The 14,366-nt window shown below is 34.1% G+C and overlaps 1 protein-coding gene across 2 annotated transcripts in view; it reads right to left on the bottom strand.

The window, feature by feature from the left end:
* Positions 1–14,366, bottom strand: part of CSMD3 (CUB and Sushi multiple domains 3) — an 886,927-nt gene that overhangs the window by 69,078 nt on the left and 803,483 nt on the right. Inside the window, exons 48-53 of one of the 2 annotated variants that reach the window (XM_059671887.1) lie at positions 11,955–12,143; positions 11,456–11,602; positions 8,782–8,970; positions 6,812–6,997; positions 5,456–5,650; positions 1,921–2,094 (exon numbers count right to left, since the gene is read on the bottom strand). In XM_059671887.1, the coding sequence (XP_059527870.1) occupies positions 1,921–2,094; positions 5,456–5,650; positions 6,812–6,997; positions 8,782–8,970; positions 11,456–11,602; positions 11,955–12,143 (1,080 nt within the window). The remainder of the gene's footprint in view (positions 1–1,920; positions 2,095–5,455; positions 5,651–6,811; positions 6,998–8,781; positions 8,971–11,455; positions 11,603–11,954; positions 12,144–14,366) is intronic. The other variant, XM_059671888.1, reaches the window with a different exon arrangement.

Here is a 14,366-nt window from a genome sequence, read left to right as displayed (position 1 = left end):
CTGCAACTTACTTCAAAATGCATCAAAAAATAAAATGAATTGATGGATTGATAGAGGCTTGAAAGGATAATGGATAGGTAATGAGCAAATACAACAAAATGCTACTTGTAGAATCTAGACTAGAGGTGGACATATGAGTGCTCAAAGTTACGTCTTTCAATTGAAAAATGCATAATAAAATGTTGGGGGGCTGGAAATAAATGCATTCTATTTAGATAAATAATTATAAGCATATTCTAGTGGCATTCCCAGCCAAAAGTGTCTGGGGCTTTAAGGACAAGTTGTTTTCAAACATGAGGAGAATGACTGGACCACATGAATCTGTAAGGTCACTGTAAGCATAAGAAGCTAGGATTTGCTTGTTTGGCAACTGTGCTTTCCTCCTACCAACATCCTTTTAAATGTATATCTGATGTCAACACTATGTCCTCTGCAATGGATGATGATGTTGTCTTCACAGACTGAGAGACAATGTTTTCTCATAAATATTGCTTTTATTTCCTGTCTCTTCACAGAATAGAATCAGGATTCTAAATAGATGAGTAAAACCACTCTCTATAGTTGGGGGGGGGGGGGAGGGGGTGGCAGGGGGGTGTTTCCGGCCATATGAGGCCCACAAAATCATTTGGTCTGGCCCTGCCAATGCATCAGTGGTGAGTTAATTAAATGTTTGACCAAATATAGTGGGCTAATTTTTAAGTTGATAATTTTGTAGGCCCACAAAAGATGTTATAAAAATCCAAATGTCTCTCAGCAGAAAAAAGGTTCCCCACCCCTGCTCTATAGGCAATAGTCAATAAGTAATATACAATAATAGCTCATATGGGCATAGAGGCATAAATATAATATTTTAAATTTAGTTTTCATATAGATTTTTAAAAGGTATAAGTAAACTAAATAATCCGTACTTGAAATCAGCATATCCAAAATCAGTTTAGGAATTGTTAGGAAACATTTTTATTTGATTAACCCTATATTAATACATAAAGATATAATGTACTTACTTTTTAATACAGTATTCATATTGCACATTAAATGTATGTACTCTTATAAAGGAACTGTTGTTGCTGTGTTTTAACAACTATGTCCGGGGGGAAGAATTTTACAAAACTTCTAACCAAATATTTGCAATTTCAAGTTGTCATCATATTACCATGAATATTTTCAAGCTTATTAGCAAAACGGTGTGCATTTATTTATTTAGTTAGCTATTCATTTATTTTGTTAATCCTCATGGAGGATATTTTTCCATTGATTCTTAGAGAAAGTGCAAGGGAAGGGGAGAGACAGAGAGAGAAACACTGATGTAGACCAGTTGCCTTCTTGCCTCCCGCACACGGCCAAATGGGGGATCTAACCCACAACCTAGATAGGTGCCCTGACTGGGAATCCAACCCCCCACCTTTTGGTGATATATTCAATTCAAAGAACCTAATGGGGGGAAAATCCTATTTGTCCTAAAATCAGGTTTGAAAAAATAGATATTTTAAAGTTTTAGTAGAAAGTAATATTACACATGTTGAAATTGTAAAATTAAAAGGGAGAAAGATATTTAAATGTGGAAATTATTTTTCTTCTTTAGTCATTATCTTAAGCAAATAGGTGAAACTATGGTTTAGAATGAATTAATTGCTACAACGATTACTGCAGCTGAGTAGGCAGACATATGACTTTCAGAAATTAGTTTTCTCCTTTTTATTTCCACCATGCCTGGAATACAATGTGTCCCTCCTTAATGACATGAGTCTCATTTGCCATACTAGTTGATTAACTTCCCGAGTTATCTGTTTAATAGCTTTTCTACCATGGGACATTTTTAAAGTTAACATTTTCTAGTTTTTTAGACTCCTTACTGAGTGAATGAAAGTTTCCCCTTTTCCCGAGGGGAGGAAAAAAAAAAGTTTGTTTAAAATGTTGTACCTAGGCATCTGGTCTCAGACCCACTCCAAAGACCCGACGAGAGGCATTCCCGTACAGCAGAGCCCACAAGAATGAATCCCGCATCACAGGTAAAGATGGCTGTGGAGCCATATGAGGTTTGAGTTCCAATCTTATTTCCATTTGGAGGAGTAGGTAGTTCTCCACAGGAAATAACTACAAAACAATAAAAATTGAAAACTCTTAAATACATAGTTAATAAACACTTGTAACTAAACCATGCTTATAGCATTTTGAATTTCCTATGATTTCACATATTTACAATGAATCTGACATCTGTAATCCATGTTTGAATGAATGTGAAAATGTAAAGAAAATAGATGTCATCGTTAAAAGTTGATCCCCTTTAACTTCCCATAAAAATCTTCTAAGTTACAGGGACATGTGATGAAGCTGTTTTATTTGCACCTTTTACTTAGCCAACCTGGTTTTGGAGGGGTGGAAAAATCATCAGGTCTTTCTCTGACTTATCCAGTGACATTGGGCAATCCCTTTGACTTACCTGAGCCAAAGTTTCCTCATTTAAACAATGCTAACACGGTAATTATAATTACTTTTGTTGAGGGCCCTGTAGTTTATAAAGAATGCTTTGTATGTGAAGCATTTGGTTCTCACAAGAACCATTAGATATAATTATATTTCACATTGTGTTTGTAGGTTTTAAAAATTGAAAAAGAGAGATTAACTCACTTGCTAGGTCATTTAGAACCCAGCTCTTATGACTGTCATATTTAAAGATTACAAATGAAGTCTCTTTCTAGAAAAGAATAATGGATTATGTTTATTGAGTCCTTATTTTGTACCAGAAAATATTACGAATCTTTTCATTTATGTAATTCTCAGAACTCGGAGGTAGATTCAGTCATGGTCTGAATTGTATACATTAGGATATGATATGAACACACAGAAATTAAGTAATAAGGTCACACAGCCTGTAAATAGCTAAATCAAAATGTAAGTCCAGCAGTCTAACTCCAAATCCAACACTTCACCATCAGCCCATATATTTTATTCTGCCTCCAGCTCTGGCTTTCAGCTCCAGGCTTTAGATAGCCATGAGATAAATAAATAGAAAATTTGCAAACTTTAAATATTTGCATATAAAACTTAAAATGTATTGATAGTTTTGAACTAATCCCCAAATAACCATTTGAGGTAGCTATATTATTTATTAACATTAATAATATTAATGTATATTGTTTTAATTTAAATAATGAGTAAATAATGGACCAGAACATTTACTATTTTTTTCTATTTTCTCAATGAGTTGCACTTGTTAGAGTCCTTGTGGCTCCCCATTCGTAGCTGTGGGCAGGAGTCTGATCACATTGATCAATTAAACCCTTCTACATAATGGAGGACTGAGCACAAAGGACCCAAACATCTATTGACAGATTAATATTCCTGCTGAAGAACATTTTTCCTACTCTTTGAAATATCTCTATGTTATGTCCCTTTTAATGAAATTCTGTTTTTAAAAATGAGGGTGGAGGCAGGGAAAGATCTTGGGAGAAAACGCTAAGGCAGTGATGGCGAACCTAAGACACGCATGTCAGAGGTGACACGCGAACTCATTTTTTTGGTTGATTTTTCTTTGTTAAATGGCATTTAAATATATAAAATAAATATCAAAAATATAAGTCTGTGTTTTACTATGGTTGCAAATATCAAACAATTTCTATATGTGACACGGCACTAGAGTTAAGTTAGGGTTTTTCAAAATGCTGACATGCCAAGCTCAAAAGGTTTGCCATCACTGCCCTAAGGAATAGGGTAAGAATTTACAAATACAGATGCCATCTTTTTAGAATATCAATTAAAATTTAGATATCTATCTTGTGGATTTTAATCTATCAATATGACTATCTTATAAAAGTACAACCCCAAAATCCTATGTTTACATAGAGATTAAAAATAAATTTTAAAATAGAATATAAGTAGAAGAAAACTATGTAAGTATGTACTTATTACACATAGATAGTTGTCTGCTATGTGAAACTTCTTACTCATCATTAGACTTCTGATTCCTTTATCAGTTTATTTATAAAATATGTGTCTATTCCATAGGTGGCATAGAGTTGTGTTTGACACAAAATGAAAGGATTAATTTTCAGCCTAGCATATTTCCTGGCACTAAGTAAACAATAAATGCACTGAAGGAAACTACTTCAAAGGGAGTTTGAGATAGTTCATCTCAATAGTCTATGTATAGTTATTTGCTTTAAATAAGACATTTATAAAATGCATAGAAAGAGAGTATGTTTAATTTGATTCAATAAAACTTTATTGAGCTCTTGCTGTGAATCAAGTTCTAGCTGATATTTTTTAAGATATCATACCATTAAATTTTTATAATAAGTATGAGATATGCATTCTCATCCTATATAATAAAGATGTAATATGCAAATTGACTGTCATGCCCTCACACAAGATGGCTGTGCCCATGTGGTCACAAGATGGCTGGCAAGGGAGGGAAATTGGGGGCAAACAGGCCAGCAGGGGAGGGCAGTTGGGGGTGACCAGGCCTGCAGGGGAGGGCAGTTGGGGGTGACCAGGCCTGCAGGGGAGGGCAGTTGGGAAGGACCAGCCTTCAGAAGAGGACAGTTAAGGATGACCAGGCCAGCAGGGGAGTGACTAGGGGTTGATCAGGCTGGCAGGCAGGTTAGCGGTTGGGAGCCAGCAGTCCCGGATTGTGAGAGGGATGGCCTACACTGGCAGTCGGACATCCCCCAAGGGGTCCCAGATTGGAGAGGGTGCATGCTTGGCTGAAGGACACCCCTCCCCCTTGGTGCCTGCACCCTCTCCTATCCAGGATCCCTCTCACAATTCGGAACTGCTGGCTCCTAACCACTCACCTGCCTGCCTGCCTGACCACCCCTGTCTGCCCTCCCCTGCCGGCCTGATCACCCCTAACTACTCTCCCCTGCTTGCCTGATCACCCCTAACTGCCTCTGCCTCAATCCCCACCACCATGGCTTTGGCTGGAAGGATGTCTGGAATATGTCCAGTCTAATTAGCATATTACCCTTTTATTAGTATAGATAGTGAATAGAAGATGGGGTTACAGTCAGACTGCTTGGGTTGAGTCCCATTTCCCCACCATTTATAGGTTCTGTGAGTAGTGCAAAATGATAAAATCTGGGGCATAGGTTCCTTTTTGAAAAAATGGATATAATACCAACTAATTTATAGTATGGGAACTAAGGAATAAAATAATACATGTAAGGGGCTAAAAGTAGTGCCTGGCAAATTGTTTGTATGCAATAAGTATTTTCTAGTTGTTGTAGTAAGTGATAGAGCAAGAATTCATGCACAGATTTCTGAATACAAAGCCAATGCTTTTTTCATAAGCACTTACTAATAAAAAATTGGAAAAATTTTAAATGCAATGAGAATAAATGACCTCTTAAAATTATATTATGTCATTGCTCTAGTGTGTTTGGAAAAAGAAGTGATCAAGAAACTATCAATCACCAAAGATAGCATATGAAATAAGTTGAGCAGAGTGCATACTTACTTTGGCAATATGGTCTTTCATTTCTCCAACTCCAGGTACCATTAGGAAGGCATTCAATAGAAGCAGGACCTAGTCCGTGATAACCAGGGTCACAGCTGAAAACTACCTTGGTTTTGTATTCATAGTGGGAGCCATTCACAATTCGCCATCTTCCATGTTCCAAGGTAAAGGAATTGATGCTTGGACATGTGACAACTATGTAAAAAACCAAGAACATAAATGTGAATAAGTCAGTCATGTTTATTCTACCTCTTAACCATACCTCATGTCTATTCCATCATTTACATCACCACTGCCTTAATTCATTCACTATTGTGCCATACAATGTCCTTTAGCATTTGCTTTCTATTTATTTTTCATGTAATCTTTTCCACTCCACAGTTCTGTGGTAGAGATTGAGGTTGAATATGTACTGTTATTTCACACTTCAAAGTCTTTGTACAGCTTTATAGTAGTATAATTGACAGAATGTGGAATAAAGGAATCCTTATACAAGTTGGTGAGAATTTAACCTGGTACAGTCATTATGGACTACATACATACAGCTAGTAAAGTGGTTCCTAAAAAAATTAAAAGTAAAACTCCATATGATTCAGCAATCTCCCTTCTGGGTATATATCCAAAGGAAATGAATCAAGATCTTGAAGAGATATCTGCACTCTCATGTTCATTGCAGCATTAGTCAGGGTAGACAAGATATGGAACAACCTTTTCTCTTATTTCTTCAGAAGTTTTGAAGGGACTATATTTTGAGAAAAAAAATTTACGAGTATGTTTTTTTATGCAAGATTTGTGAAATAAACTTTGGCTAATTCAAAAGTTGCTCAACATACTAGTAAGTAGAAGCACTGTTAGACATAATAAGATTGAAAATAATTAAACACCCTCATCTTAAATGAAATCACAGCTAATTTTAGTACTAAATGAAAAAAAAAATCAAAATATAGAGACAAAATAAAGAGCTTATTTAACCCAAACATTCTGTAATCCTTTTGCTACCAAATATTTTACAATAAGTATATTATATTACCATTATATAATATTCATTTACCTTCTAATGTAGTAATGGCAGCAATGGAAAATATTCTAAATATAAGTAACCTAAAGAATACTAACAAAAGGCAAAAATTATGGATCGTATCAGAAGATTTATTTATCCTTCTAAAAGTCAGGGCTGAAAGTATTGAAATATAATTTTATTACTGGAAGCCTAAAACATTTTTTTCCTGTACATACTTAGATATCATACTTCAAGATTTCATGGATTAGTTCTAAAATTTAAACAATACATATAATTTCAAATCGTGTCAGATGCCAATAGAAACACAACTGATGAAATTTCAGTGCCACACATACCAACACAGCGAGGGGTCTTATTATGATTGCTCCAAGTTCCGTCTGATTGACATACAGCAGTGGTAAGTTCCTTAGATGACAATCTATATCCATCATGACAAAAATAGGTAACTCGGGTTCCTACCAAGTAGTCTGTTGTGAGTATTCCTCCATTTGTTGGAGCTTTAGGAATCCCACAGGAAATTGCTAGAATAAATACATAGATACAAAAATCATAGAAACATAAATAATTTATTAGATGTTTATTCAAATTTATTTTGATGTTTATTCAAATTCTGTATGATTTAGAGATTATTATATACTAGAGGCCTGGTGCATGAGATTTGTGCATTCAGGGTCAGGGAGGGGGTCCCTCAACCCAGCCTGTGCCCTCTCACAGTCTGGGAGCCCTTGGAGGACGGCCTAAGCCATCAGTCAGACATCCTTTGTGTTGCCAGAGGCAGGAGAGGCCTCCGCCATCGCCTCTGTGCTCGCCAGCAGTGAGCCCCACTGAGGGCTTCAGGTTGAGTGGCACTCGCCCTGTGGGAGCGCACTGACCACCAGGGGGCAGCTCCTGCATTGAGCATCTGCCCCCTGGTGGTCAGTGCATGTCATAGCGACCGGTCGTTTTGCCCTTTCGTCAGTTTGCATAGTAGCCTTTTATTATATAGGATATTTTAAATTCCTATGATTCTAAAATTATGAGATCAAAGATTTTTCACCAAACCAGTTCCTAGAAATTATTTAATACTAAGAATTGGTAAATGTTCCTGCTAGTCATTGGTCAATGGAAAGCAGAGATTTTCACATTTATTAATATATATTCTACATGAAGTCAGCACCTTCAGTGTTTGCAGTCCAGTAAGATATGACAATTCCCAGAATTCTAATAAATGGTTAATGTTTCCTGCATCAATAAAACAAAGAAATAATAATTCTTCCATTTCTCATTTATTTAGACATGCCTATGAGATTTACCTTTTCATGAATTAGAAATCACAGTTTACTAAGTTTGTAAAGCCATTTTGGATGTCAGGTAATATGTATTCTCTGCTCATTTTAACTTGGTGTTGTTTAATTTTAAATTTTAATTAATCTATTTTAATTTTTATTTATTTTATAAAAATCACCTCCGTTATGTAGATTATAAATCAGAACCATTATTTATTAACACTTAGTTAATGTGAGGGTTCATAGTTGTGATAAACACCTCCACCTTCTGTGTAGACTAAATCAAATGTAAAATTAAATTTCATATTGACAAAATAATGTGATATGTCAAATAATTAAAAATATTCAAATTCCAATGATGTAAGATCTTCTTGATGCTGATTTTATCTTTATGACTATACCTAGCTATAAGAGACTCAACAACTTTTTAAAACAAGACCCACTACAAAGCTCTAAAAATGTGCCATTTGTTTATTAAGTAGCTTGTCCTCCTGTTTGCTATAGCAGTATGCAATGTTCAAACCAGGCCTCACTCTTTAACAAAATTGAAATGAAAATAAAAGAGAGATCTCTGCTGAGTTAGCTAAAGAGTGAAGAAGAAACAATGGGGTGGTTAGCTATATCTTCCCCTTTTAAATGTGTTGCTCTGAGAGGACACTTTTGCATACTCAGAGTGAAAGTCGTCAGTGACCTTGGCCTCTCTTATCCTCTCTATTCTTTCTGCAGACTCCACAGTAACAGTTTCCAGCTCAGGGTCAATCGTTTTCTGACAACAAAGTAATGGAAGTGGTAGATGTATGAGCAAAGTATGTATAGCAGTGAATAAAGGCATAAACCACACTACAACAAATGAATTTAAAGCAACATGTCACATTCTCAAATTTATCATTCTATGGTTTTAAGCCTTATTTTCGTGAGAAGCACCAATAAAATGCTTCTGAATATCTATATATTTGGAAATTATAGTGTTCCAAATTAAAAAGTAAGAAGGGTTAATCTTTTATTAATGTGTTTATCTCGGCTTGAATGAAATACTTCACCTTGACAAGCAGGGACAGGCGCATCCCAAGCGTGATACCCATAGGAAGACTTCCTGCACACGGCGCTGCCTTTCCCAACGAGTCGGAATCCTCGGTCACAGGCCCAGCGGACCACACTGTTGAGTTGCCCACCTGTCTGACTGATGATGTACCCATGAGGTGGGGATTCTGGTGTACTACAGTAGAAAGCTTTTCCAAAGAAAAAAGTATCACTGTATAATTAATTAACCAGCACTTCTTTACAGCCCAGAGTTATACAAATCTATACGTGAACACCAGACTTAAAAATAGGCCATCATGTGAATTTTGTTTCATATGGTTATATTATTTCCTATCCTCTTTTTTTAAAATGCTTTTATTGATTTTAGAGAGAGATGAAGGGAGAGGGTTAAAGAGATAGAAACATCAATGAGAGAGAATCACTGATTGGCTGCTTCCTGCATGACTCTTACGGGGATCAAGCCTGCAATCCAGGCATGTGCCCTGACTGGGAATTGAACCAGTGACCTCCTGGTTCATGGGTCAACCCTGAATCACTGAGTCATACCAGCCAGGTTATTTCCTATCCTCTTGACAATCTACTGACATAACTTTTATGAGACATAACTATCTCTGGACTCTTTTTTTAATTTTTCTTGTCACCAAAGATGCCTTCTAAATTAAAATGTCATATTTTTTTAACAACCTAGAGGTTCAAAAGCCCTATAAATATTTCAGTGAATTTGGAAGCTATATTTCCTGTCATTTGAAGAGCCTAAATGTCACAGCCTTGGTAGGCATATTTTAGATCATGTTGTTTACATGTCACTTTGAAGTTATCTCCAGACACCTATATCATGTTAGATCATGCATTTGATGTCTAAAAAAGATCCCCTAGATTCCATAATCCTTTCTCCCAGTTTATTAAAGAGTTTCCACGATGTCAAAAGTGCTTATATATGGAGATTTTTTTAAAAGCCAATAAAATAAACTTTTTTCATCTCCAGAAGTCTGAAATGTCACGAGATAATGTCAAATGGCTTTTTCACATATATGTACTTTGAGAATATCCAGCCTGGCAGAATCCATTTACCCTTTGAAACTTCAATGTATTCATCTGAGAAAAATTAGACTTTATGGATAAATGGTAGGAAGTAGATTTGACTTAGAATATTTATGTCATAACCTTTTACTTTTAAAGGAAAAATACATAGTTATTCAACATGTCAAACTATTTTGGGGGTTAAAAGTGGTGCTCTCACTATATTTAAATCCAAATTTGTTTTAAATTATAGAACATAATATAATGCTTATAATTGTTTGATTTGAATGGTTTCTCTTTAAGTTATTCTGGTCTTTAAAAATATAAATTAATGTGCTGAATTTTAAATGCCATGTTTGGGCACACATTAATACAAAAATTTATATTGTTCATATGATCTAAACATAGATTCAAATATGAAAAATCTTAAGGACTAATGCTTATATTATGAATGAATAATATATTTTTATAACATTTCTCCTTTGCAAGCCTAAAAACATTTTTAAAAGTCTATCGTGGGATAAAACCTATACATATTAGTAATATGATGTTAGTGATAAGATACTTCTAATATGCAAAAGACAAACTGTTAATAAATTAAAATTAAACTATCATCAGGTGGTTTTAAAATCAAAGTGGATAGAAAAAATTGTTTTATTATACATTATGTACTTATGCAAATGTATCTTAATGAGTAAAATTTGAGAGTATATTTTTAGAACTGAAATTAAAAACTTATTTAACTCTATGACTAGAACTGTTGTGTCACAATTGTTTATAAAATATTTATGAAAGTTGAACTAACTAATAATGACCCATGACTTGGGGAAACCTACAGAGAGAGATGTACAGAGAGAGATGACTAATTCTGAATATTAGTTTATGGAGCATATACTCATGGCATCTGACATGAATAGGATGGCAAAAAAAAGGAATACAACCTTCACATAGTGGAGAACTATTTATAAACTTTCTCGATAAGAAAATTATTGATTCAGTATCAGTAGACCTTATCAACAGAAAGGCATTTAGAAAAGACTATTTCATGTTGATAGTATTTTCAGCTCATACCTTTCTAAATATCACTGAATGAAAAGTAGTAATGACTAGAAAATATATTTTTAAAAAGTTTTAAAAAATATGTTCATCATTCTCTTTCAATATTTAATACATTAACGCTTCTCGGTCTTTTGGCTAAGATCAAGTGTAATATTTAATACATTAACAAAGTATCAAAAATCAATAAATAATAATGAAAACAAAGATTTTTACCTTTTGTTTAAACTTGTCATTTAAAGATGTTCTTAAATAGATTAGATATACACAATTGAACAATACTATTGTGTGAGTGTTCAAAAGAAAGAAATCTATTGGGAAAAAGCATTAAAATGTCAGAGTTTCATTTATAATTAACTTATATAAGACATAAATATTCTGAGTGCTTTAATCTTTTCAAAAATCATATAACCAAGTAGTAATGAGGAAACTGAGAGAGGGGGTGATATAGAAATTGATCAAGAATCATCAATGATGAAGCTGTGATTTAAGTTCATGTCTAATTCATCAGTGTTGGTGTCTGTGCTCTTAAATCACAACCATACTGAGGATGGAGGTGAGAGCTGTACTGGAGTTATATGTGTATGCATCACATACCTATATATCTGATCCGGAAGCCTTTTTTGTTATTGCCATGATCTGCTGACCATTGAAGAAATACCTCATGACCATTGCTTGTTATATTAAAAGCAGATGAATAATCGCCACTGAGGGAAATAAGCAGGGGACTTTGAATATTTGGTCCTTTGGAAAGAAAATAAAACAGTTTAGATACAACTGAAAAATTATGTTCCAGTTAGTCTTTAGTATTTTACATCTTTAGAATAGTATTAAATATGATGAAATTGCTCCACACACAATATAAAATGTTTATTTTAAACATTTTAATTTCATAGCTAAAGAATCTGCAATTTGTAAAACAATAAACAAGTAATGTACAATTTTCTTATGGTATATAAGCAAATTTGATGAGACTCAAAAAATATATATAATATACAATCATATAAGCAGTTTTTTATACTGAAGGTCTGAATGTATAATAAATACAGTATTTGGGCTGAATTTATGAGTATCCAATAAATATAACCACGGTTACCATCATACACCTGAAGAACATCAAATTCCTTTTCTGTCTGGAAGAATTCTACAAACATGCTGATATTATATCCCTTTTCCACGGAAATGCTCCAGGCACACATCTGAAGATTTGGGTAACTGTCAGGATAGCCAGGGCTCAATATGACTCCCGTGGAATCTAGCCGCAATTCATTGGCGGGACAGAGCACTGTCAAAGGAAGATATCATTAAATAAAGTCAGTGTGTAGGCCTATGTGAAAACTGCACTTTAAATACTGGATACGCTGTTCGTGTTCAATACTAGAAAGGAGACAATACCTTGAATTATGTGTCAGAAGAAACAACTTGTATTAAACTTGCAGTTCAAAAAATGGAAGAAGGACCTAAAAATTTACGGTATTGATTTCCATGTTTTTTATTACATAGAAGATGCTTTACTTTTCTGGACAATAAATAAGTAATGAAAAGATGAGGCATCTGTTTTCTTCTGTTTCTTTGCATTCTTTCCTTGCCTTTCCTCATCTTCTTATGCCCTCTCCCCTCTGCCTTTCTTGTCTATGTCTTTGCCCTTTCCCTTTCCCTTTCCTTCCTTTCTTAGTATATTCTCTCCTCAAACCTTAATGCAATCAGATATTTTGAACTCAGCACATTCTTTCATGTTTCTGTTTCAAATGCCATTCTCTTGTCTGCTGCATTTGAAGTGTTAGTGCATTTCAAGGCCCAGATGAAAAGTCTCCTCTTTGAAACAATCCCTGAATCGCTCCATCAACCCAAGCAGAATTGCAGATTTCCTTCTCGGGGCCTCTGTAATGTATGATTGTTACTGCATTAGCAATTTCATGGCTATTATTTACTTATTTTGGGGGCTGTCTTTCTAGGCTATGATTATTGAAAAGCAAGTGTCATGTCCTATGTAAGGTTTTGGCCCCAATGTTCTGAGCTGAGTATATATTCCATATTACTTTCAAAACACTGATATGATCCACCATAATTCATTGAAAATCTACAAAATAGTCCATTCTCATACAATTTCAACATATAGCAAGAAGTCTGATAATCATCAAGATTAAAAGTAAATACATACTTTTGATTGTGACTCTATGTTAGATACTGTTAAGCACCTTTTGTGTAGTATCTCACTTATTTGTCAAAACAGCTTTAAGAAGTGTGTACAATTTTTCTCCATATTATTCATATGAGGAAATTGAAACTCAGAAAGTTTAAAGTCCACAAAGTCTCACAGACTCAACTGAATAGAACCCATATTTTTAACCACCAAATGAAATCCTCCATTATATTTTATTTATATCAAACTGTTTTAAATGTATCACATTTAGAATCGCTTTCCATATTTTAGCTATGAGATTGAAACTTAAAGTGGATCCAGGGAAGAATAAAAAAATAATAATGCATCCCCATTTAGAAAAAGTGGAAAAAATAAAATAATTTAAAATAGACTAAAAACAATGTAGATTAGTTTTAAAATATTCCAAACAACTGACTTTTTAGCAAGCTTGTAAGGACAAACTAAAATATATAGTCAGCTACTTAGCTTATGTATCTGGTCCATTAATTAACATAGTAACTCAGAATGAACTCATTCTGAGGTAGGATTTATTAACTGTTAGCAAGTATCTAATGTTATTATGAGATGAAAATGTATTGTCTTGTTTTGTATTCTCCACAGCAGCTAGAATAAAAAGAGGTGCAATTAGTAATCTATAGGAAATTCATATTTTAAAAAATAAGATGTTGGAAGTCTAAAAGATGAGGGATTGTGAAATATCTAGGTTATCCAAATTGTTTTATTTTATTTATTAAAGATTATTGAATTTGGATCCAAATATAAAAAAAGAAGTGTTCTCCTCCAAGAATCCACAATGCAGTGTGTATATTAGGGTCAAGAAAATTGTCCTGGTATATAATTGCTTGTTTACACCTCCCTGTGTCTGCTGAAGCAATTTTCCCATGCATAATCCCCCAAAAGGCTGAGAATCTGTCTTCTCCATTCACATGTCTAAACATCTGAATCTGAATCCTAAATAATTTATTGTAAATACCCCCAAAATTAATTGTATATAAAAAAGGAAGTTGAATAAATGCTATCCAAGTAAATGACATCTAACTATCAGGAATATACATGATAGACTTCAAAATACTCTACCAACATTAAGATATTCTAAAACCACTGGCTAAGAGCAATGGAATTGGTCACATTGGCACTGGCTTATACCTCCAAACAAGTTTTTCTTTTTGCTACTATAAAAACAACTTATAGAAATTCTTCCATCTTCATGTAAGAACTCCAATGACATAGAAAATCAAATGTTAATTCCCACTTATAGCAAATTTGATATAATCAACATAACTTTTGTTTTAGGCTTATAATAGTAAATGTAACTTTTGTTTTAGGCTTATAACAATAAATGGA

The sequence above is a fragment of the Myotis daubentonii genome, chromosome 17 (assembly GCF_963259705.1).
Source record: "Myotis daubentonii chromosome 17, mMyoDau2.1, whole genome shotgun sequence".
In the NCBI taxonomy this organism is placed as follows: domain Eukaryota; kingdom Metazoa; phylum Chordata; class Mammalia; order Chiroptera; family Vespertilionidae; genus Myotis; species Myotis daubentonii.
This window is presented reverse-complemented; position numbering and strand designations above follow the sequence as displayed.